At 45.4% G+C, this 26820-nt stretch overlaps 1 protein-coding gene across 2 annotated transcripts in view; it reads left to right on the forward strand.

The window, feature by feature from the left end:
• The window catches only part of bahcc1b (BAH domain and coiled-coil containing 1b), a 73134-nt gene extending 65903 nt beyond the window's left edge, over window positions 1–7231 (forward strand). For both annotated transcript variants that reach the window (XM_054749064.2, XM_054749063.2), the window contains exons 26-28: window positions 175–1607; window positions 4141–4377; window positions 4596–7231. In XM_054749064.2, the coding sequence (XP_054605039.1) occupies window positions 175–1607; window positions 4141–4377; window positions 4596–4805 (1880 nt within the window). In that variant the 3' untranslated portion in view covers window positions 4806–7231. The remainder of the gene's footprint in view (window positions 1–174; window positions 1608–4140; window positions 4378–4595) is intronic.
• The last annotated feature ends 19589 nt before the right edge of the window (window positions 7232–26820 follow it).

Consider the following 26820-nt stretch of genomic DNA (forward strand, 5'->3'; position numbering starts at 1 on the left):
GGCTTTCTGAGTAATGGGTTTGTCGAAACTAGGTGCAGATCAAGGAGATAAAGATTAGGTTTCACCCAAGCTCTTAGTTTCACAATGAATTAAAGTCTGCTTTGAAGACCTTTCATTTTATATTGATTATAACACACTTTAATTATAACCCCTCTGGCTTTTTTCTTTTCCTAGTTGGCAGACCGAAGAAAATCTACTCTGTGCCAAAGACAGCCAGTGCGCCAACTTCAGTAACAGGCTCTGTAACCAAAAGCAACTCCCCATTAATGAATTGGTCCGTTCCCAGGAAGAGACCGCCAGTTGACTTCTTCCTCTTCAACGGGATGTCCCGTAAGGCCCAGAAGAAAATTCGAGAGCGAGACTTTGGGTTGTTTCATCGACCTGCCTTGCATTCCTTAGTGTCACCGACCCCCATTAAAAGCATTTTTGGCACTCCTTTTGAGGTTGACTCATTCAGTAGCATCGCTAATGGCTACTCCACCTTTGGACATGGTAGGACCTCTGGAGCTGGGAGACCTGTTACCGCCACGCCTTCCTTGGGTCTCCGGGACTCATCTTGCTCCTCATCTGTCACCATGGCAATGGCAGCTGGGAGCCGTAAGCCTGTGAGCGAGCGTGACAGGAAACATTTCTTAGTGAAGCTTGACCATGAAGGAGTTACTTCTCCCAAAACAAAGAACAGCAAAGCTTTGCTTCGACTAGGAGGCGCTGGAGGGAGAGGGCTAAAAAGCCATGCCTCCGCAGGGGCACCGCCACATTACATCCAGCCTTCCCTGCTTGGAAAAGATGGCACAAAGGGGCCAGGAGGAGAAAGAGACAGTGCTGGAGCCCAGACCGATGCTCTTCTAAAGGGCGTTCCCTCTCTGAGAAAAGAGAGTCTTAACTCTGCTGGTCTTGGAGTGAAAGGTGGAGACTACAGTTTGGACTACCCCAGTGACTGCCCCAGTTCCTACTCTGAGCTGGACGAAGACGATGATGATGACGGCCAAGAAACCGATGCAAGAAGAAGAAGAGCAGCCATCACCTCCCATCGTGGTGGTCGTTTTCTGTCTCGTCCCTCCATGTCCTTCTCCTCGTCTTCTTCCTCATCTTCCTCCTCAGGCTCAATTTCCTCGTCATCCCTCTGTTCCTCGGACAATGACTCTTCCTACTCCTCTGATGAGGAGTCGTCTGCTGTGCTGCTGCGACGAGCACTTCTCCAGCAGGACAAGCAGAAAAACAGGTCGAACATTAACTCCAACCTCCCTGATCCCACCACCTCCAACTCCACCTCTGTGCCATCTAATGGCTATGTGACCAAAGCTAGCATCGGCGTTGGAGGATCAAAGGTGAGGACTGACAGAGCAGAAGCCAGGAAGGAGTACATCTCCAAAGGAGCAATGCTGGCTAACAGCAGCGCAGCTAAGACTCAACTGAAGAGGAAGGAAAGCCTTCCAAACATCCACCATCAATGCCAAAGCAGTTCAGTGGGCCAGCAGCTGAAACCTGCCACCAAGGACCCAACAACAGCTAAAAAGCAGCGGATGTCTTCACCTGAACCTCTTCCCAAAGTGGCTTCCCTGCTGGCTGGACGCCAGATCTGGAAATGGTCCGGCAACCCCACACAGGTAGGGTTGGTTCCACTTTGGTGTTTGAGTTTTTTGTGTGTGTGTGTGTGTGTGTGTGTGTGTTCTAAGTAGGGATGTCCGATAATGTCAGTCTACCATTAATGTTGACCGATATCGGCACTAAAATATGACACAAAGTTATACATCAAACTCTTCGGCTACTTCTCCTCTCTCCCAAATGTAAAAATGCAGATCTGAGGTAACGTTTTTAAGATATTTTAGTTTATTTGGCACAACTTCTGAAGTAGAAATGTGCCCTAAGTAGTGACAAATTAATAAAACAAAAACAAGAATCTTCCCCATGGCTTACATTTCATATCTTAAAGAGATAATGTGTAGTTTTGACCTTAATCTTTGGTAACGACCACTGAAATGTTGTTGAAAATGAAATAAACCACTCCAGAGTGTTGAAATATATTGGTGGTTTTGTATAGCCATAAAAATCAGGTCTAAAATACATGGGAGAGTGTCTAAGGGTGTATCTCAATGCCAAGGAACTTTGCCTTGATGTCTTGGTCCCACCCTGGTTGCCTAGGAGATATGTCATCAGGAGCCGCCAAGGAGTGTTCCAATGTTCATGTTCTACCGAGGCATCTGTTCTCCGTTTGCTAGCCGTTTAGCTAGCGGAGGAAGGATACCTGGGAGGTGTCTTGCAGCCTAACCGTGGTTAAAAATGTCCCAGAATACACCGCAGTACTTTCAAAACGATGGCGGATCAGAAGCTGGCAGCTACTTTGGGGTAAAGTTCAAGTTTAAATGTAAATCAACTAATTGATATCTGAAATGTTTTTTTTTAGATCCAAAGAAGTTATCTATGGTTGGTTAGTTGCTTAGTAGTTGCAGCCTCGGTAGCAGGTAGTAACTCGCGAACAAGTAAAAGGTTCGTTATTTATTTATATTGAAACTAATGCGTGTAAAATATAACGTTATCTCCCGTGTCACATGACGTTATGTGAATGCCGCAGACGCTGTGGTCACGTGACAAAAGTCTATTCCATTTAACCGTTTTCTTTGACCAAGGAAGGACAGTGCCCTCGTAAGCAAGGGGCCTGACCTCGCAAGGCACCTTGAGAGGCCAGGCGCCATGACATTGAGAAACACCCTAAGCCTCTGAGTCCTTCTACGGAAGCCCATAGGGCAAAATGGGTTTACTGATTTGAAACAAACAGGTATAAAACTTTCTCCATTCTTAAACGTGGTCGTTTTACACATTTACCTCTTCACTCGTTGCCAGTGATGAAAGGGAGTCTGGTATGCTTGTCATTATGCTGACGTTTACGTTCCCAGGGATTTTTGACCCTAATAGCCATCCATTGGAAAGGTCTTACTTGAACACAAAAATACCACTTGCTTGCAAGGATTTAGGTATGTACTGCCCCCATCACTAGGGAAAATACACACTGTTACTTTAAGTTCCCTATAAATGTGATATCACCATAGCTGCAGTATACAGAAAAAAGAAAAACACTATTGGCTAATACACATATCTTAGGGAGAAGGGGATTCAGCTGCTGTTGGAGACAAAATAAATATGACACTTTTTTTTTTTACTAAATTAAATTGAAGTAGTTGTAATTTTTCACAGAACATTTTTAAAATGTAAACACGAATAATTGGAGATATGTGATGTTAGCAGTGTTGGGAGCATTACTTTTAAAACGTAATTAGTTATAGTTACTCATTACTTTGTCAAAAAAGTAACTCACAGAGTTACAAGATAATAAAAGTAACTAATTACCACGAAAAATAACTACTTTGTCACTTTATTCATGAAAGAATGCAAGAAAAATGGGTTCCCCTATTAATTAAACTTACTTGATTTACTGTAAATTACTACAATAGTGAAATATTAATGACTAATGACTGGAACATAGTAAAATGTATGTCCATTTTTTTCTTTATAAAACTGAATTATTGAAATAAATGGGCACTTAACAGGAGGAACTACTAACAGGAACATTACACTAATCTAGACTATTAAAATGTCAATGTGTGATATTTAACAAGACCCCAATCAGCTAAAATTTATAATTGCAAATAGAAACATCTGTAAAACTTCCTGAGCCTTTAAATAGTCTCTCAGTCTAGTTAAATTACTGAAATAAATGTAATTTTGCACAGTATTCTAATTTCTCCAGCTTCACATATTTGTGTGTTTTTAGTAGCATTTCTGTTGCTGCTAATCTGGTAATGGTTACAGAATTGGTATTGGAAATTGTCAGATAATATTGGTATATCGGTAAAAAAAACCAATGTCAAGACATTTTTGCTGTAGTTCTTGTTGCTCAACTTTTCTTTCTACAGTGTTGTTCCTGTAAAATGTTGTTTTAAATTCGATTTTACAAAAGCACTTAGTATAGAGCACAAAGTCTGCAAGGTTTCTGAGTCCTAGAATTGTGTCTTCAGCGTGTGGGCTAATTTATGTTGCTATTCCAACTAAATTTCGCTCAGTAGCATTAAATCGTTCACTTTATGGGTCTAAAATTAATTCACTGAATAAACTAACTGAGATCTCTTTTTTTTCCCCAAAAAGAGGAGAGGTCTGAAGGGTAAAGCTCGTAAGCTTTTCTACAAGGCCATCGTTCGGGGCAAGGAGACGGTGCGTGTTGGCGACTGTGCTGTGTTTCTGTCACCTGGGCGACCTCAGCTGCCCTATGTGGGCAGAGTGGAGAGCCTCTGGGAGTCGTGGAGCTCCAGCATGGTAGTGAGGGTCAAGTGGTTCTATCACCCAGAGGAGACTCGCCTCGGGAAGCGACATCGCGATGGCAAGGTATGGTCAGACAGTGCAGGGATGAGTTCAAAACTATAATGTTTTGTTTTGATGTGAGTAAAAAACACTTTGGTCTTTTATGACCATCGGAGATGAAGGATGACTATGTCAAGCCTTCTTTTTACATTGCCTTTCAAACTTTCTCAGCCATATCCAGTGTTCCTCAAATAAACCTTGATTGTTTATGGTAACTGTTCTTTCTGCCATCTCTCCGTTAGAATGCCTTGTACCAGTCGAGCCATGAGGATGAGAATGACGTGCAGACCATCTCCCATCGCTGTCAGGTGGTCAGTAAGGCAGAGTACGACCACCTGACGCGTGAACGCCAACCGGGCAGTACTTCCAACGACCTGTTCTACCTGGCTGGAACCTATGAACCAACAACAGGCCAACTGATCAGCGTGGATGGCATGGTCATCATGTCCTAGCACTGCTGGCTAGAGAGGAATCCAAATACTGACCTGATCCCTGGACTTTTGTGAGAATCCTAGATCAGAGAGCTGCAAAGAGAATCAAATGAATTAAACAAACCAATAATTTTGCCTTGGTGGATGGATTTGCTCCCCATAAAATGATCTAGCCCCGTGGATAAAGCCTTACATTACTGGAACTTGTAGGAGATGTGTTTGTTCTGAGAGAGAGGCTAGTCCACTCCAGGTTCAACCTTCACAGCAGAAGGGGACCAAGCGTTTCCAGCTGTTCCTGCATTGTGATTACTGCATCTAAAGACACCAAGGACACAAGCACTTTGGAGAGTATTCGCTTATCTTGAAGGAATGGCAACATGCTTGACTTCCTGCAACAAAGAGAGCAGGAAAAACAAATGGGAGAGACTTACTGTAAACCACACTGGTTTGGATGGTTTTAATGGTCTTATACTGTTAGTCTGACTGGGACAATGGGGTTGAGACATCCCCAATAGGACCAATAAACACTGTAGTTTGGACTTAAATGGATATATGTGTGTTTGCAGAGTGAATGTGGTGAAATTTAATGAGCTCTATATGAATAGTGCTTTAATGTGTGTGTGTGTGTGTGTATGCGCGTGTGTGTGTGTGTGCGTGTTTGTACAGAATGTGTGTGCGCTCATCACGTTAGGACATTGATGTCATGACTCAGCATGTCTCAGACACACTCCTATTAACCAATCCAGTACTTAGCGTGTAGATTTTAGCCATTGCGACAAACGCAGAACAACAATTTTTCTCCTTTTTAAGCCATACACGTCAATACCTCTCTCTCTCTCTCTCTCTCTCTCTCTCTCTCTCTCTCTCTCTCTTTCTCTCTCTCTCTCTCTCTCTCTCTCTCTCTCTCTCTCTCTCTCTTTCTCTCTTTCTCTCTCTCTCTCTCTCTCTCTCTCTCGTATCCTTCTGTCCAGGTGCGAAGACACATGTACAGACAGTGTGTGTGTGTGTGTGTGTGTGTGTGTGTGTGTGAGAGAGAGAGAGAGAGAGAGAGAGAGGGTGAGTGTGTGCTTGCACAGCTTTGTATATACTATACATATCTATTTGTTCCTGTTTCTTCTGCAGAGATTATTTTATTTAGTGTTTTGCTTTTTATAGGACAGGCGGGTGAGCTGTGGGCTTCTGTTTCCTTCTCTTGATGCACTGAACAGGATTTGAGGTTTGGTCAAACTCTGCGACTGATGTGATGATTTTGGTTGTAGCTGTCACTCTAGGCAAACGCTGAAAATGTGGGAATGATTTTTGGGACATGTTTTATAAAGGAATCTGGGGAAACTGCTCTTTTTACTTGTGTCTAGGCATTTATTTTTCATTCTTCCATTTAGAATGTGCATTTCCTGATTTTTTTTCTCAACAAATACTGGAAAAGCAAGCTAGGTTTCCTCTGTTACTCCATCCTAAATGTTCTTTTTTGTCTGTTTTGCCTGTATTCCTGTAGAAAATGTAGATATTTATCTGGAAGCAAAAAGAAACATACCAAAGCACCTGTTAGTTTACGCTGAACCGCATTAGATTAAAAGCTTTTTTTTAGATTAAAAATGATGAAAGACATTCAATCAAGTCTGAATCCGGGACCCCTGCAATCACAGAGGCGTTTGATAGTGCTCCCCTTGTTGTCCGCGCCGTTGCTATGACGGCCTCCGAGAGATGTTACGGCGACATTGTCTACACGCTGCCCAGCTGATGCACTTGAGGTCTCTATGGCAACCAGAACAGCATCACGTGACTGTGAAGGACAATCAGAGCCAATCAATGGGACAATGCTGAGGGACGAAAAATACAAGATAAAAGGATCAAATCACGAATTATGCTTCTCGTCACTTTTATCCATGCTTTGCCAAAAATGTCTGTGTTCAATGTTTTTTTTTTAATGTTCATCACCATCATCTTCTTGTTTATGCAAGCCTGAGATGACTGTTTTTGTCAGTAAATAGGATGTACAGGAGAAAGAACATGAATGCCTTTTTGTTTCTTTTGTAAGACTTTGACTGACTCTTAACAGCGTTGTTGCTGTTACACTGCAAAAGCAAAAGCTTTAAATGGAATCTAATGTGAAACTCAGTTTTGGAATATTACTTTTATGGGTCTTTAAATTATTTTTTTGTAAAAAAAAAAAAAAAAAAAAGGAAAAAGCAGCTGTATTTAAAAAAAACACTGGATTCAGTTCTGAACATCACATTTCGACAGGGGTGACATCATTTTGTGTTTTTTAAGACCCACTGGAACCTGCTTTGTATGGTTAAAATAGCCTACTAAAATATGTTATGTAATTTCAGTCATTCTTTGGAAATATGACTTAAATATTTCCTCGTGTACAAAAAGAAAAAGTATTTATCTTAAATTTATTGCCTTTTGTGTTTCATTAAAAAAGGATCTTATGAAATAAAGCATCTCTGACTCGTTTCTTGCTGGGTGCTGGCTCTCTGAGGGCCGCCTGGGGTGCATCAATGCCCATCGTTTGTCAGATGTGAGAGAATGGACAGCAGAAGAAAGCAGGAATGAAGAGGTGGGGACGGGACACACGAGACAGGGAAGCAATTTGAAACTGTAGCCATGTCTGACTGGAGGAGGGGAGAAAGGGAAACTGTATCTTGTGGTGTTTCATGAGAGCGGAGACGGGCTGGATTAAGTCTCTCGGGGCGCTTCAGGTGGGTCGGGTTTTCAGAATAATAAAAACGGAACAGCGCCATTAGGGGAACAAAGCGGGCGTATCTGCTTTCAGCCTGTGAAGATTTCAAACCCTCACTTGGTGTTCACACACACATGCTGAGAGTGTGTCCGCGTTTAAATATAGCTCACTTGTGTTTTTAAAGGTGTTTTGTTTTCTTCCTGTGTTCACTCCCACTGGCCGTTTTATTAGGTACCTGGTTTGTCCTCAGAAGCACCTTAGTTAATCACGTCAGATCCAACATGGATTTGTAAACCTTCCTCTGAGGTTCTGGTCCACACTGACAGTGGCAGAGTGGCTGGCACTGTTGCCTTGCAGCAGTGAGGTCCTGGGTTCATATCCCAACCTGGGATCTTTCTGCATGAAGTCTGCATGTTCTCCTTGTGCATGTGTGGGGTCTCTACAGGTATTCCGGTTTCGTCCCACAGTCCAAAAATACAAATGTCTGGTTAATTGGTCTCTAAATTGTCCTTAGGTATGTGTGTGTGTGTGTGTGCTTGCTTGTTTGTCCTGTGTGCCTCTGTGTTGCCCTGCGATGGACCGGCAATCTGTCCAGGGTGTACCCCGCCTATTTGATCGAAGACAGCTGGAGATAGAATGTATGTGTACACAGCCCCTCTGCGACCTTGGATAAGCGAGTAAAGAAAGTGGATGGATGAACTGACATGACATCATCACACAGCTACATCCACGATGAGAATCTCCTGCTCCAGCACATCCCAAAGGTTCTGGACTGAGGTCTGGTGACTGCGGAGGTCGTTGGAGTCCAGTTAACTCACGGTCATGTTCTAGCAACCAGTTAGAGATGATCTAAGCTTTGTGACTTGCTTTATCCTGCTGGAAGTAGTCGTCAGAAGATGGGTCCATGTGGTCGTAAAGGGATTTTCATGGTAATCAATATAGGCTGTAATGTGCAGGCTCAGGTGGTGGTAGGGGGTCCAAAGGGACAATAACATATCCTTCACCACACCACCAGCACCATGTTGAAGCATTAATACCAGGCAGGATGGATCTATGTTTTCATGCTGGTGTCACCAGATTCTGACTCAGACTCTTTAGATAAGTAAAGGTCTTCCAGTCTCTTCTGCTCCAGTTCTGGTGATCCAGTGTGAATCATAGCCTCAGTTTCCCACGGGAGAGACACTCAATGTGGTCTTCTGCTGCTGGAGTTCATCTGCTTCAAGGTTCTACATGCTGTGGGTCAAAGATGCTGTTCTGCAGAACGTGATAGGAACCCGTGGTTGTTTGAGCTGCTAGAACCAGTCAAGACATTTTCATCCACACAGCTGCTGCTCTCATTTCTTCTTTTTCAACCATTCTCTATAAACCCTTCAGGTGGCTGCAGGCCCCAGTAGATCAGCAGGTTCTGAAAGAGTCAGACTAACCTGTCTGACACCAACAACTGTTTAAAGTCCCTTAAATCCTCTATCTTCTCCATCCTGACGACCAGTGTGAACTTCCACAAGTTGTCTTCACCTATGCACTGAGCTGCTGCTTAGGTGCATCTAATAAAGTGAGTTTTACCTGCAGAGTTTGGACTTTCTACTACATAGAATACTGCACTTTATTGCATTATTTGAGACTTCCTATCACACCTTCTTATCGTACTGTAACAGCACCTTTACGACGCCTATTCCTGCCAAAGTCTGGTCTACACAAAGCTCTCACCGTTGACCTCAAACGACAACCATGTTGCCTCGTGGCACTGCTCACAGGAAGCCTGGGAGTGGCCATGTCTAGGTTGCTGCTCATAAACGTGATGGTTAATGGCAGCCCTTCCGTTTAAAGTTTCAGCACCTTTTTTTTCTTCCTGTCATTAAAGGAAAACTTGACCTGCCTCATTTTTAACGTAACTAATGATCCTTGGCCAGAGTTTAGAATAATACACATGCTCACTCCTTGTCTGGTGTTTTCCTTTTGTCTTTAGCCATTTTGACAGTTTAGCCAAGATATGAAGCAGAACACACAGACACACACACACACACACACACACACACACACACACACACACACACACACACACACACACACACACACACACACACTCCCCATCTTACTCCCCGTTGGTCTTTTACATCCTCCTCAATCAACCAACGCCCTGGTAACACACAGACATTTAGTGCAGTCTTTGACTCCTTATCAGTAAGTTTGCATTGGGCTTATCAGGTTGACATTGTTAAACTACTTTACCCAGAATGCCGCAGAAGATAGGGGCACAATGGTAGGCTGGAGGTGCCCCCGGGGTTAATGAGAGAGGCTTTCACGTTGTAAGAGCAAACATGCTGAAAGCTGATTTGCGTGCATGAATGTGTGTAGAGGGTCAAGGTGTCAAGGAAAGGTGTGGCTGCTTTTATTGTTTTTTGTTTTGTTTTGTTTTTTTTTATTTTACAGAGGAGAGAAAGACACATTTCACTAAAGGACTCCAGACCTTCCATTGTGTTCTATGTTTTACAACGTGCTTAATGAAGAGAAACAGAGAAAACTGAGCTGTTGAAATGAGAAAACAGTAAAAACTGTCAGACCGAGGAAGGAAGAGGTGCGTACTCGTGTTTGGAGAGTTATGCACGAGCTGGACGAGGGGAGGAATGACTGGCTTTTCAATTCTAAGAAAACCCTTCATTTAGATATAGTCCGAGCATGTCACTGGAGTGAATGAGTGGCTGTCAGCTGCTTATGGGGTGCTGTTTGTGTGTGTGTGTGTGTGTGTGTGTGTGTGTGTGTGTGTGTGTGTGTGTGTGTGTGTGTGTGTGTGTGTGTGTGTGTGTGTGTGCGTGTGTGCATGCATGTTCAGGTCAGTGAGAGAGTAAAGAGGTCAGCAGTCATGTCTGCATCACCTCATGCATCGCTCCCATGAGCCATCATGAGCTCGCTGCTGCCATCCATTTCCCCGGCTGTGTGGGGGAGACAGAGACATTGTAAATGTCCCTTTAGCCAGTTGGACTCATCGCTTGGTTGCGCCACATATTCAGCGGCAACAGATGGTGGAATTATACATAAATCATGGACTCATCTTGGCACAGTGTAAGTCGTGCTCATATCCCAGCGCTTCAACAACAAAATAAATGCTGTTGCTCCTTTTCCTTTTTAATGATTTCAGCTTTGTTTCATAATGCGGCTGCAGTATAAAGTTGACTTAGAACCCAAAAAAAAAACTAAAAAAAAAAGAAACGTAACACTGATGTTTTTGTGTACAGCTGTTGTCTGCACTGGTGTACTGGTCAACAATTGGATAGAGATGATGAGAGCTGATTCTCATCCCAGCTGCTTCACACTCGGCTGCGAACCGCTCCACCGAAAACCAAGATCATGTTCTGATGAAGTCAACAGGACCACATCATCTGCAAAAAACAGAGACCTGATCCTCTTACCACCAAAACGGATGCCCTCCACACCTTGGCCGCACCTAGAAATCCTGTCCATAAAGGTTATGAACAGAATCGGTGACAAAGGGCAGCCTTGGTGGAGTCCAACTCTCACTGGGAATGAGCCCAACTTACTGCCAGCATTGCGGACCAAGCTCTGACACCGTTCACACAGGAACCTAACAGCCTGCATCAGAGGGCCTGGTGGCCCATATTCTCGGAGTACCCCCACAGGAATCCTAGAGGGACGCGGTCCAACGTCTTCTCCAAATCCACAATGCATGTAGATTGGTTGGGCGAACTCTCACACACCCTCCAGGACCCCTTAAGAGTGTAGAGCTGGTCCAGTGTTCCACAGCCAGGACAAAAACATCATTGCTCCTTCTGAATCTGAGGTTTGACAATCCAAAGAACCCTCCTCACCAGAACCTCTGAATAAGTCTTACAAGGGAGGCTCAGAAGTGTGATCCCTCTGTAGTTGGAACACACCCTGTGGTCCCCCCTTTATAAATAGGGGGACCACCACCTCAGTCTTCCAATACAGTGGAGCTGCCCTCGATGTTCACGCGGTATTGCAGAGTCAGCCAACACAACCCTACAACATCCAGAGCCTTAAGGAACTCTGGGGGGACCTCATCCAGCCCTGGAGCCTTGCCACTGAGGAGCTTTTTAACCACCTCAGTGACCTCAGCACCAGAGGTTGGAGAGCCCAACTCCAAGTCCCCAGACTGCTTCCTCACTGGAAGATGTGCCGGTGGTATTTAGGAGGTCTTCAAAGTATTCTGCCCACCGATCTACAACTTCCCAAGTAGAGATCAGCAGCACACCGTCCCCTCTACAAATAGTGTTGGTAGCACACCGCTTTCCCCTCCTGAGGCGCCTGATGGTGGACCAGAATCTCCTCGAAGCCATGCTGAAGTCTTGCTACATGGTCTCACCGAACTCCTCCCATGCCCGGGTTTTGCCTCCGCAACCACCCAAGCCACATTCCACTTGGACTGCTGGTACCCATCAGCTGCCTCTGGAGTCCCACAGGCTTAAAGGACCCATTAGGACTCTTTCTTCAGCTTTAAAGCATCCCTAACCAACCGATGTCCATCAGCGGGTTCGTGTGTTGCCGCCACTACAGGCACCAACGGCCCTGCCGCCACAGCTGTGGTCAGCCGCCTCAACAATGGAGGCACGGAACAGGGCCCATTCAGACTCATTGTCCCCCGCCTCCCTCGGAATGTTTTGGAAGTTCTGCCAGAGGTGGGAATTGAAGCTCCTTCTGACAGGAGACTGCCAGATGTTCCCAGCAGACCCTCACAATATGTGTGAGCCTGTCAGGTCTGAACGGCATCCTCCCCCACCATCTGAGCCAACTCACCACCGTGTCCCTCAGGGGGCAATGTGGGGTCAGTTGACAGCTCTGCCCATCTCTTCACCCAAGTGTCCAAGACATAGGCGTCATTTTAACCGGGGACGCCGGGGACATGTCCCCGGCAAAATTTGTGATTGGCAGCTGTCCCCCCCCCACTTTAAAAAAAAGCCTGCTGATGAGGATTTTTGTTTTACCAGCTCAGATCTTATACCAGGGGTCGGCAACCTGTTCCCATCAAAGAGCCATTATTACCCGTTTCCCACAGTAAAGAAAACACTGGGAGCCACAGCGGCCGCAGCGCTGTGGGCGGGGCCTACCCTCAGACAGCAGAGCGCTGCTCACAACATGACAGCAGCCGGTACCGGTCGCTCGCATGGGCGTCGCACCCGTGGGGGATTCAACACCCACACTTTTCCAGCTGTTTTGCTCACCTCCACACCATTCTGGTTTCTTTACGTCGCACTCACTCTGTTTGCCTCATCTCCTTCTTCACCTCCGCTTCTGACAGCCGATGTCGTGTTTCCAGGAGAGCAGGAGAGGGAGGGACGGAAGAGCTCGACTGAATTCCTAATTTTACATCTTGACATTAGCTGTACAAAGTCTGAGTTTGATAAAGTGAAGAACAACAATTTGCAGAGGTTTATAACTGGCGCGGCGCCAGGTTTTCATTTTTGGGTGGGCCACGGTAATTCTGGACGGACCTTAATAAGCAGTGACTTAAGTGAAGCAGGCAGGTCGCGCTAGAAAATTTAGTTTAAAAAGACGTCATAAATGTTTTCCCCCGTCATTTTTATTTAAAAAATATGAAGTAAAAACTCACAATTTAATTTTCATTCATTTGTCATTAATATGTAGTCTACACCCGTGCGTTAAGTGGACCATCTTCCAGTAAAAACAAAGCTTCCAGCCCACCTCTCCAAATGCGTAAAATGTGCATCAGCCGCTAGTTAGGTGCGCCGCGTGCACCGTCAGCTACGTCAGCCCAGACAAGAGCAGAGCAAATAGAGAAAGAATAGAGGATAACTGTGTCTGGATGTGGATGGAGATTACATTTTACAGCAGCCTGATCATCATTTAAATATGTAACCCATCACCTGTCTTCTAGTCCATGCTATCAGCATTATTTTAATTGGTTTGTGTGTGTGTGTGTGTGTGTGTGTGTGTGTGTGTGTGTGTGTGTGTGTGTGTTTTCCACTTCAAACACTGGTCTAACCAACCAGACCAGCGTGTCCAGTAACACATTAATGTTAGAATTAAACAGTTTCACTTCATGTAGGCTAGGAACGTTTCACCTGCCGTGGCCCGGCCGCTTCTGCTCCACATAAACTTTGTGCGTGATCAAATGTCTCTACGCATCATACGTCTCCGGGAACAAGCGCTGTTCAGCCAAAGTTTCATAATTTCATAAAAAGAACATTTTTCCAGGTGACACATCCCTCAGAGAGACCGGGTTTCCAGAACGCTTCAGTGGGAGGAAATCGTATCGAATGCACCGGGGTTCTGCGCTGCGAATCCCTCTACAGATCTTCAGCTCACTGTCCACCGTGGGCGTGCCGAGCCGCACTGAACACAGTGTCCAGTATAAAGCTCTGATGTTCTGATGGGAATCAAGTTACCTCTGCGATGTGCGTATTAAAATGTCAGCTCATCCATGCGCATCAGTGTGCGTCGGGGTAATTCTTTCAAAACAACCAACATCCTTGAGTTTATCCGTCAATATGTGGCAAGATGGAGAAATGAGGGCCCGGGCGGGATTCGATCCCCAGACTACCGGGTGAGAGTCATATGCTCTAACCAGTCAGCCAAAGGGACATTCCGTTGGCCAAGTAGCCAGGGCATGATCTATCGGGACACTGTGACAGGACACTCACACTGCCACACCTTATTATGAAACTTTGGCTGAATAGCGCTTGTTCCTGTCTCCAATGTGGCGACGCATCCAGGAACCTGTCTGAGGAGAAGCCCAGAATCTGACATCCTTCAGCTCAGGAAGCGCATATGATTACGCACAAGAGTGACGCGTCAACCCGGTCTCACAGTAAGACCGGGTTGGACCTGTTCAGGTTTACGCAGACAATATTTACATTTAGAATTGGCATACAGATGTAAAATTAATGCAGTAAAATATAAAGCTTTTCATTTAAATATCCATTCATTATTTTACAAGCACAGAGAGCGCATCAGATGGATGGAAGAGCCGCATGCGGCTACAGAGCCGCCGACACCTACTTTATTGTCCACAGCAATTTTTAAACCCCACTCAAGTGTATGGTTATTGTCCCCAGCAATTCTGAAAACAAACTGACGCCCTTGGTCCAAGACATGCTGCTGCAGGTCAGATGAAACAACAACAAAGTCGATTATCGAGCTGCGGCTTAAGGCATCTTGGTGCCAAGAGCACATATGGACACCTTTATGTCTGAACATGGTGTTCATTATGGACAATCCATGACTGGCACAGAAGTCCAATGACAAAACACCACTTGAATTCAGATCGGGGTGTGTGTGTGTGTGTGTGTGTGTGTGGGGGGGGGGGGGTGTTCCTCCCAACCACACCTCTCCAGGTCTCACTGTCGTTGACCACGTGATCGTTAAAGTCCCCCAGCAGAACAAAGGAGTCACCGGAAGGAGTGTTCACCAACACCAACTTCAAGGACTCCAAAAAGGGTGGGTAGTTTGAACTGTAGTTTGGTTCATAAGCACAGACCACAGTCAGAACCCTTCCCCCCACATGTAGGCGGAAGGAAGTTACCCTCTTATTCACCGGGGTAAACCCCAATGTAAAGGCACCAAGATGGGGGCAACTAGTACGCCCACTCCTGCTCGGCGCCTCTCAGTGGGAGCAACTCCAGAGTGGTAGAAAGTCAAACCCCTCTCGAGGAAACTGGTTCCAGAGCCAGAGCCATGCGTTGAGGTGAGTCCAACATTCTAGTCGGAACCTCTCACACACCAACTCAGGCTCCTTCCCCGCAAGAGAGGTGACATTACACAAGCTGAGAGCCAGCTTCTGTAGCTGGGAATCAGACTGCCAAGGTCCCCACCCTCTGCTACCACCAGTCACATACTGCACCCGACCCCTTTGGCCCCTCCCACGAGTGGTGAGCCCATGGGGAACCCACGTTTCCTCTTCGGGCTGTGCCCGGCCGGGCTCCAGAGGGGGGCCCCGGTGGCCCGCGTCCGGGCGAGGGAACACTGTGTCCATTTATCTTTTTCTTTCTTTTTATCTTTTTCTTGGTCAACCATCACCCTGACTGTAGACTAATTTTGAAAAATTGCTATACCTGTGTTTAAAATGGTGAGACTGTAACAGAAATAAAGTTATTACAATCTATGTGGAATAAATACATTTTGCTTAAAAATCCATCTTGGACTAAGTCCATTGTTAAAGGATGAGAACCACATATCTACTTATTCGACTTATTTCCTATTTCAGATTTTTACTGAAAAGTAAATGAAAAGGTTTGTTTCATTTAATGAAGAAGGCAAAACTATCATCAACTAATAACTCTAAGCCGTAATCCCACTCATGGGAATCACACACTTCCCATGAGTTGGTGTCATGTCAGGTTCTGGCTCCACATCCACACACATCTGATTACACTCCACTCTGAACAGTCCTTGCGGTTATCACTGCTGCTGGTATTTGATATTTGGAATAGTAGAAGAGCCATGGCCGTCTCGCGGCCGCCTGCCCCGATGATCAGAATAGGTCAAACATCCTGTAAAAGTCTTAGTGGACACAGCAACTCGAGCCGCGGACACCCGATAGCAACTGTGTGGGAAATGTGTGTCTGATATTCATGATACAATCTTGATGCAAGCTGGATTTTACGTGTGTGTGTGTGTGTGTGTGTGTGTGTGTGTGCACATGTGGTTGAGACATTTGATTGCCAGGTCTGCTAGCTCTACCCCAGCAACAGCAGGGGAAAAATATATTTACAAAAAATAAATACACACACACACACACACACACACACACACACACACACACAGCCCTGTATGTTCTTTCCTCTTGAGGTGCCGGCCACACTGTGGGGGTCATCAAAATACCTGTAACGTTACACCTGTGCTGGATTTAATGCGTACAGTAAATTAAACTGAAACCTGAACAGGGCGGCTGTGTTTTCAGATGTATCACCTCGCATGCTTCTGTGACCATCTTAAATGCAAATTGATGGAAAATTTGTGATTTAAATAGTTAGGCAGGTTACATTTCCGAACATTTCATCATACTCTTCACAAACAAAATTTTGTTTCTAAATTGATATGCAACACACACACACACACACACACACACACACACACACACACACACACACACACACACACATACACACACACACACACACACACACACACACACACACACACACACACACACACACACACACGCACGCACGCACGCACGCACGCACGCACGCACGCACGCACACACACACACACACACACACACACTGACACTGCTACATGCTAGGAGTAATCCATTATGAATAGAGAATTTAAAAAAATGCAGATAAAAACTGCATTTTCTGGCGTTTTAAGGGCGTTTCCTCAGAGGATGGTCAAATCGTTCTCCTGCACAGAACCACTTTAATATGGCAAACACAGTTTAAACTCAAACAAAATGTATAAATGTGAAATAATTTGGTTACCTGGAAACTGTAAACCAAGTTATTTTGATTGTAAAAATTGTGCTACTTAAGCTAAGAAGGCGTATAGGTTCTGCTCCTCAAAAGTATGGTAGCAGGGGAAATAAAATGCATGGCACTGGCATGTCCATCAGTTCATGCTTCATCAGTGCAAGTGCATTAGCACTCACAAACAGGACACAACGAGGGCAGAAGTGACACAGAAACCAGACGGTGAGCATGGATTAAAAATTTCACTTTCAAAATCCAAAATTAGACTAGAGCTCACAAATTCATTTACAGCTTTGATGAGCTAATTCTGTAGCTCTAGCATTTTTCTTCCTAAATATCAAAAACAAGTCATTGACTTTCATCATTTTTGAAAGTTGTAAAGAACCTTGGGGGGTTCTGGGACTATAGAAGGCAAATACAGACCATCTACTATCCAGTAAATTTGGGCCAGAGCACTCACTAACTTGCGGTTCTTTCAATAAGTTCACATCTCTGGGCCCTACTCAAACAGATTGTGGTCCCTGAAAGATTTAGGCCTCATATCCTTTTTCTAGCTCATGACAGCGGGTGGTCCGGTCATTTGGGAATAAATAAAACCTATGATGCCATCCTGTGCCACTTCTTCTGGCCAGCTCTGAAACAACATGTTTCAGAGTTTTGTCGTAGTTGCCCTACGTGCCAGACTGTGGGGAACCAGAACCAAAAGATTCAACCAGTTCCCCTGTGCCCAACCCCGGTGGTCTCCACACCATTCGATCACATAGTTATAGATTTTGTGGGGCCTCTTCCTCCATCTCGATCTGGACGTAAATATCTGCTGACCATCATGTGCTCTGCCACTCGTTTTCCTGAAGCCATTCCTCTGTCTTCCATTACAACCAAGATTGTGATAAAGGCATTAACTGGGTTCTTTTCAGTTTTTGGGTTACCTAGGGTCATACAGTCCGACCAAGGGACAAATTTTACCTCTCGGATCTTTACCCAGATAGCAAAAACTCTGAATATTAAACATTTGACCTCATCTAGTTACCATCCCGAAAGCCAGGGCGTGATAGAAAGATGGCACCAAACTTTGATGACTATGCTACGAAAGCACTGTTTTTCCTCAGGCCGCTCATGGGAAGAAGGTCTTCCCTTTATTTTATTTGCCGCCAGGGATGCCGTGCAGGAATCCACTGGTTTCAGCCCGCATCAACTAGTGTTTGGTCATGTCCCTAGAGGCCCGCTGAAGGCTTTAAAAGAAAAGTTTCTCTGGCCTGTCCCTCCGGCTGGGTCCAGCTTACCCTCGTACGTAAATGCCTTCCAGAAAAGACTTAGAGAAACCAACCTGTTAGCCCAGCAGCATCTGCGGACGGCAAAAGCTTCCATGAAGGCTCGTTTTGACCTGAAGTCTCGCCCTAGGTACCTACAAGTAGGAGACCAAGTCCTCCTCTTAAATCCCACTCTAGATACTTCTTTATCTCCAAAGTTTGAGGGTCCCTTTGACGTGGTGTTAAAATAGATGACCGCAACTATGTTATAAAGACCCCTCTGATGCGCCGGAAAACCAAAATTTGTCACATTAACCGCCTTAAATTGTTCCATGCTTGAGACTCCGGTCCCTCTCAGTCTGAGGTTGTGGCCGCTACTGTGGTTCCTCCTCCCTTTGAGGACCCTGATGTGTCCTGTCGCGCCTGCGCTGTGTGTCATCCTACGACCTCCCGATTGTGCAATTCGGAAGCTTTAGAAAATATACCCGACCACCTAACCCACCTTCCGTCTTCCCAGCAGGTTGAGCTAAAAGATTTAATTCGCTCATTTCCAGAACTGTTCTCGGATGTCCCATCTCAGACCCATCTCATAACTCATGACATCACTCTTTCAGATCCGACGCCCGTGTGAATGCACCCCTACCGAGCTAGCCCACACAAGCGGGAATTAATGAAAATGGAAGTGGAGTATTTACTTGAGAATGGCCTAGCGAAGCCTAGCACTAGCTCCTGGAGTTCTCCCTGCTTGTTGGAAAACAAACCCGACGGTACCTATAGGTTTGTCACTGATTACCGTAAGCTGAACGCAGCGACAGTCCCAGATGCTTTCCCGCTGCCTCGTGTCGATGACTGCATTGATAGTGTGGGGGCCGCCTCCTTTGTTACCCGCCTTGACCTCCTGAAGGGTTATTGGCAGGTGCCGCTGACCCCGTTTGCCTCTAAAGTGTCCGCATTTGTAACTCCAGACAACCTCTTGCAATACACTGTTCTGCCTTTTGGGTTAAGGAACGCTCCGGCAACATTTCAGAGACTCGTGAACCAGGTTCTGGTGATGTTCCTCACTGCAGTGTGTATTTGGACAATATTGTTATTTTTACCTCATCCTGGGATTTTCATGTCAAAACCTTGCGTACTGTGTTCAATCGTCTCAAAAACGCTAATCTCACCATGAATCTAGTGAAATGCAAGTTCGTGAAAGCTACCGTCCGCTACTTGGGGAAGGAAGTCAGCCATGGGAAAGTGAGAGCCTTGTCAGATAAAATCCAAGCTATGGTTTAATTTCCCCCTCCGAAAACTCGTCGTGAACTCCGGAGGTTTTTAGGCCTAGCAGGGTTTTACAGGTGTTTCTGCCGTCACTTCTCTGTTGTGGCCCAGCCCCTTACCAACATGCTCAGCCCTCGAACACCTTTCTCATGGACCCCAGATTGTCACTCTGCTTTTGTCTCCTTGCAACGCTTGCTATGCTCTGCTCCTGTTTTAGCTGCTCCTGACCTCTCCCGACCATTTAAGCTGGAGGTCGACACCAGCCACACCGGTGCGGGGGCTGTTCTCCTCCAGGAGGATGCCGGCGGGCTTGACCACCCTATGTGCTACTACTCCAGGAAGTTCAATCAGGCTCAGCGGAACTATTCGACCATCGAAAAGGAAACTCTGTCACTCATCTGGGCTTCACAACATTTTCATGTTTACCTTGGGAACAGTTCATTCATAACTCTCGTCTTTACAGATCACCACCCCCTGGTATTCCTCCACCGAATGTTCAACCATAACCAACAACTGATGAGATGGGCCTTACTGCTTCAGGAGTTTAACGTCCAGATCCAGCACAAAACAGGGGCCGACAATATCATTGTGGATGCCTTATCCCGGACTTTTGAAAACGTGGCTCCCTTGAAGCCTTTTTTTTCAGGGGTCTGATCACATATAAGGCTAGATACTATGGTTAGCTGGTTTGAGACTGATTCATAATCCTGTTTAGACCTAGGCTTCTAACACACCAAACAGACATCTAGCAAAGCAGCCATGACAGGCCCCCTGCTGTGTCTTCTCATGTTGCCAGCATCTAGGAAAAAATAGAACCTGAACATTAAAACAGGATCCAACTGCCAGCAAGGATGTGCAGACATAAATATATACATCATTCTGTGAGGAAACAAGGCAAAAGAAAACAGTGCATCAAATTTGGATGATTTTAGTCGCATATGTAGCATACAATTTTTAATGGGATGCAAGTGGACCACATGGAACCAAATATCATTTTTGTAGAACTTCTATCATGACCACAGTGGAAGAACTTCCTTTGGGAGACGTAACAAGGCCTACCAAACCACCTCTCAAATGTCAATTAGCTTTATTAGTTCAGTCTGTGTAGCAATGACAGCGCCGTGTTTTTGTTGGAGTTAATTCAGTGGAAAATGTCTTTGGCAAAGAACAAAAACTTGCAAGATGAACTCTAGAAATTAGTTAAAAGATGTCCATCAGAACAACTTTCTGTCCATCCATCATTTAAATCTTTGAAGAATCTGTTATGAACTTGGTAGAGGACCGTAAGGACACCAGAGCACAGTAGGCGGTGGTAAACCATTTTAATAGCCTGAAGCTAGGAGACGTTACTGGAGTTGAGTTCAGGTAAAGGCAGAATCGAGGTCAGGCCTGGGTCGGAACCCTGATGATATGAAGAAGATTTGAGGAGCAGACGAGAAACGTGGTCGAGGACAGGTGTGGTTCGGAGTCAGGCTGAGACGAAGCAGATACGAGGAGCAGGCGAGAGACGTGGTCAAGGACAGGCGTGGATCAAAACAAGGTAAGTTTGGGGCGTGGTCATGGACAGGAGTGGGTCATGGAGGCAGGCAGAGTTCTTGGCGAGGGTCAGGCGTGAAACCAGGTCGGTAGGCGATGATCAGGCAGGATGAAAAAGGCTGGAAGATCTACTAGCAGGAGCGTTCGATAATCTGGCAGAGTGCTCGCGGTAGACTGTGGAATATATAGCTGGTGAGGCAGGTGTGTGTCATGAGCTTGATGAGGGGACCAGGTGTGATGCATGACGGCTGATGAGATGGATGATGGTAGCATGGAGGTCAGGACATGGCAGGATCAGAAAATATAGCTGAAGCTCTTTCCAAGATTTTAAGGTCAGTTTTACAATAATATTTTACTCTCAAAATGTAAAGAACTCTAAGGTCATAAAATTCTGCAAACACACACACACACACACACACACACACACACACACACACACACACACACACACACACACACATATATATATATATATATATATATGTGTGTGTGTGTGTGTGTGTGTGTGTGTGTGTGTGTGTGTGTATATATATATATATATATATATATATATATATATATATATATCCCATCTCACCCTCTGTGGGTGGTCTCATCCTTCCAAGCTTGGGTCCTCTACTAGAGGCCTGGGAGCCTAAAGTTCTGTGCAGTATCTCAGCTGTTCCTAGATCTGCTCTTTTCTGGACTGAGATGTCTGATGTTTTTCCTGGGATCTGCTTTAGCTACTCCTCCAGTTTCGGGGTTACTGCCCCGATGACCATGGGTACCAGCGATGTCTTCCCTCTCCAGGCTTTCTCAAGTTCTTCTTTGAGGCCCTGGTACTAATCTAGTTTCTTATGTTCCATTTTCCTGATGTTGCATCACTTGGTATTGCCACATCAACCACAACGGCTGTCCTCTGTTGTTTGTCCACCACCACAATGTCCAGTTGGTTCACCATCACCATTTTGTCAGTCTGGATCTGGAAGTCCCACAGGAGCTTGGCTCTCTCATTCTCAAACACCTTAGGGGTGTTACTCACTTTGACCTTCTGGTTTCTAGTCCATACTCTGCACAGATATTTCTGTACATGACGCCAGCCACTTGGTTGTGGAGTTCCATGGAAGCTTTCCCTGCCAGCGTCTTACACCCTGCAGTTATGTGGTGGATTGTCTCAGGGGCCTCTTTGCTAACGTACACCTTGGGTCTTGTCTGGTGTGGTAGATCTTGATCTCTGTTGCTCTGGTGTTCAGGGCCTGTTCCTGTCATGGTCTGCGTCTTCATCTCCCCTCATGTGTCTCCTTGTGTTCAACATCCCTCTCTAGGTTCTCCTTTTGTGTCTTCTAGCGCCATCATGTGTCCTTGTCTGCATCTTCCTCATGGTGTTCCCCATTTGCCCCCAGATCTTCAGCCCTCTAGGTTTCCCTCCTCAGGCATCCCCCTCCCAGGTCCTGTGCTCCCTTGGCCCCCTTTAGTCACGTCCCTGTAGTTTGCTGCCTTTCTGGTCTTTAGGTTTTTCCCTTAGGTCATTTTCCTTTAGTTACAGCCGTTCATGTTATTAGTCTCTTTAGTGTGTTTTTCCCACCGGTGTTTGTGGTTTTTCTCCCCCCTTAGATTATTAGTTTTGTTTCCTGCTTGTCTTTAGGTTTTTTTCTTAGGTTATGTTAGTTTCCTCCCTGATTAGTAATTGAGTTCACCTGGTTTCTCTCTCTCCACACACCTACAGCTTATCTCCCTCTCATCCTCCCCAGTGTATAAAACCCTGTCTGTGTCCCAGTGTTTTGTCGGTCCATTGTTCTTGTCAGTCTTGTTCTTGTTCCTGTTCCTAGCTTCTAGTGTTTCTTGTGTTTCTAGTGTTTCTAGAGTTTCTAGTGTTTCCAGTGTTTCTTGTTTTCTGGTGTTTTTGATTACTCAGCTTAGATTTTTGGTTTTTGGCTCCATGCCTTCGGATTAACGACCTTAATAAAGGATTTTTACTTTATCCTCACCTCTGCCTCGTTCATCTGGTATCTGCATCTTGGGTCCTAAACGTCCTCCTACATCATCCCGTGACAGTTCCTGTGCAGCCATGATGAGTGCCTCTGTGCTGTCCTTCAGACCAGCTCTTTCTAGCCATTGGTAGGATTTCTTGATATCAGCCACTTCAGTTATCTGTTGGTAAAAAAAAAGGGCTGTATTTGATATAGCTCCTTCTAGAGTCCTGGAACCCCCCAAGACGCTTTACAACACAATCAGTCATTCACCCATTCACACACACATTCATACACTGGTGGGGATGAGCTACGATGTAGCCACAGCTGCCCTGGGGCGCACTGACAGAGGCGAGGCTGCCGAGCACTGGTGCCACCGGTCCCTCCGACCACCACCAGCAGGCAAGGGGTTTAAGTGTCTTGCCCAATGACACAACGACAGAGACAAACTGAGCGGGGCTCGAACCTGCAACCTTCCGATTACGGGGCGAGCACTTAACTCCTGTGCCACCGTCATCCTTCCCGCGGTACATCCCATGTAGGGGTTTGTCCTCCCATGATGGTATTTCCAGCATCTCCTCCACTGTTCGCCATTGTCTGAGACATTCACTGACCACGTCATCTGTTGGGGCCTTGTCCTTGATGTACTTCTGGATCTTGGATGTTTCATCCTGCACGATGGCTCTCACACTCACTAGTCTTAGGCCTCCTTCCTTACGGCTAGTGTACAGTCTCAGGGTGCTGAATTTGGGATGGAACCCTCCATGCATGGTTAGGAGTTTCTGTGTCTAAACATCTGTGGTCTGTATTTCTTCCTTTGGCCAGCTTATTATTCCTGCAGGATATCTGATTACTGGCAGGGCGTAGCGGTTTATTGCCCAGATCTTGTTTTAGCCATTGAGCGGACTTCTTAGGACTTGCCTTACTTGTTGTAGGCATTTGGCTGTTGCTCCGTTCCTTGTGACCTCACCAAGGTACTTGTAGCTGTCCTCAATGTCTGCTATTGTTCCTTCTGGGAGTGAGACCCCTTCTGTGTGGACTACCTTCCCTTTCTTTGTCTCCATCCGACCACACTTCTCAAGTCCGAATGACATTCCGACATCAGTGCTGTAGATCCCGGTGGTGTGGATCAGTGAGTCGTATAGGTTTATGTCATCCATGTAGAAGAGGTGGCTGATTGTGGTTCCATTCTTGAACCAGTATCCATAGCCAGTCTTGTTGATTATTTGGCAGAGGCGGATCAGACCTATGCAGAACAGCAGTGGGAACAGGGCGTCTCCTTGGTATATGCCACATTTTATGGAGACTTGTGCAGTTGGCCTCAAGGGAGGTTTTCCACCATCCCATTGAGTTAGCAATGAAGGTTCTCAGAGTTCTGATGATGTTGTACGGCTCCAAACATTTAATGATCCATGAGTACAAACATGGTTGTACACACACACACACACACACACACACACACACACACACACACACACACACACACACACACACACACACACACACACACACACACACACACACACACACACACACACACACACACACACACACACACACACACACACACACACACATTTTCTAAAACCACACATAACACTAAGAGGGGTCTTGCTTGTCAGAATTCAGGCTGAGCGAAGCTAATTAAAAATCTCCCATCAGCTCCTATAAACTTCATTTCACTTCTCAAATATCACGGTGTGTGTCTCCTATATGATAAAATTAACTGTTTTATTATAACAACAAACAATTTATACAGGAAAATTATGAAGATCAACAATAGAAATGAAGCCTTGGGACAAAGACAACGTGCAATAAGATATGACATGATCTTAATGTTTATAGTGCTCTCTGCATCTACATGTAGTCTTCAAAGCTAAAATCTGCACATTACTGTCTAGATGACTGACAATTCATCCAGTGGCAGTAGAGATTAAGACGCCACGCTGAATGAGCAGAGCTGAATCACCAAGATATACAGTAAAAAATAAAATAAAATCAATGGAACAGCTAAGCCTCCTATAGATCAGAAAACAGGATTCAAGACAGGCAGGAAAATCCTCGTTGTATTTTTGGTGTTTTATAACTGCATTGACTCAGCAGTGTGTGTGTGTGTGTGTGTGTGTGTGTGTGTGTGTGTGTGTGTGTGTGTGTGTGTGTTCTTTTACATGACAAAAGGAAGGCAAAGGCGGAGGCTGAGGATTATGTGAGAATTATGTGTGTGTGAAGAAACAGTGTAAAGAATTTGTGGCTGCGTTTTTGCGGTAGTGAAAGTGTAAGATTGGAGGTGAATAAGGCTGCAGGTTTTAGGAATAGGGTTTGATTGTGTGTGTTAGTGTGTTTTTGTATGTGTGTGTGTGTGTGTGTGTGTGTGTGTGTGCATGCATGTATGTGTGTGTGTGTGTGTGCCCCTGGCAGCTGTTTGTCTTACCCAGAGAGGTTTTGGCAGTGTTTCTTTATTGTAACAGCTCCCACATGTTGGCACAGCGAGGGCACTCTCCCCAGGTAACGTGTGTGTGTGTGTGTGTGTGTGTGTGTGTGTGTGTGTGTGTGTGTGTGTGTGTGTGTGTGTGTGTGTGTGTGTGTGTGTGTGTGTGTGTGTGTGTGTGTGTGTGTGTCAGGGGGTGATGTCAGCACCAGTCTTTTGGCCTGAAGAGTAAAGATGTTGCTTATTCTCACTGTTTGATTAGATAGGGTAATGGTGTCTTTAGACCTTTAGGGAATAAATAAGACCAAGGTAGCAACACAACCTAAAGTTTGGTTTTTGGTCTGTGACGTCCGTGCATTAGGGTTAGATGCACAGTCTCTATGGCACAACTTTATGGTGTGGTTTTTTTCATTATCATTATGGTATCCGTCTGTTAATGTATACAGTGTTCCTTTAGTGTTTGCACAGGTGAGTTTGATACCATTATACAGTTTCACAACCTCTTGTGTGCTTCTGATGTCACATTTCTGTTGTCTTAGATAAAAGGTTTAATATGTAAACACCCTTTATCTTCCACAGAGGTGTTTTTTTTCCACATTCGTTCAAATTTTTTGTCTTTCTTCAAGTATGCATTTAGCGTTCATGGTGAGCTCTTTCTCATAAGCTTCATCTGTCAGTGTGTGTCGATGAGCTGGGGTGTGCTTGCGTCTGCGTGCTGATGGTTCTTCATGCTTTCATCTCATCAAGTGTTCATCACTCCGTTCTTCATCAATCACGCCATACGGTGGATCACTCATCAACAGAGGAGCCAGCTATAAAATGATAATATCTCGCTATCCACAGACTCTCTCTCTGCACGTCTGTATACGCACACATGCGCGTGCATGTGCGCGCACACACACACACACGCATGACGTGGCATGCGATCACAGCAAGTTTTTAAATTATTCTTGCTAAGACGGTGGGAGGCCCCTTGTGTAGCACCTACACTTTATTCCCCTCTCTAATGACACACACCCTTCAGCTCACACACATCAGTGCTAACTCACACAAATGCATACACACAGTTTCCATGGTGACCAATATGCAGCCATGCAGAATGAGTGCATAGCCTCTTGGGACATCTCCTTTGTCCATCTTTCCATCGCTCCCCTTTAGTGATGGCAAGACGTCTCCTCTCTGTCTCTGGCCTCTGTTCATTATGCATAATGCATGTGTTTTAATTCTCAAGCTTCATTTCATCCAGCCCATCCAGAGAGTTGCAGCAGCCAGGCTTTGTTCTCCAACTCTTTCCTCCAGATTAGCCCACTGTATTGCTCAAAACTCTGTTTCAACAAATGCAACTAAGACATTAATCCCAGCTGAGCTGGCTTGTTCTGGAACCTCAGCGCTGTTGCAATAAGTGCAGCTGGGGGCAATTTGAGTGGCAGCTTCTCATTATGAGTAAATGTGGCATGGAAAGAAGGAGGGAGGGAGGGATGAATGGGGAGATCTGTTGTTTTGTCATAAAGAGGCATCGG

Source organism: Nothobranchius furzeri, chromosome 16 (genome assembly GCF_043380555.1).
Source record: "Nothobranchius furzeri strain GRZ-AD chromosome 16, NfurGRZ-RIMD1, whole genome shotgun sequence".
Lineage (NCBI taxonomy): Eukaryota > Metazoa > Chordata > Actinopteri > Cyprinodontiformes > Nothobranchiidae > Nothobranchius > Nothobranchius furzeri.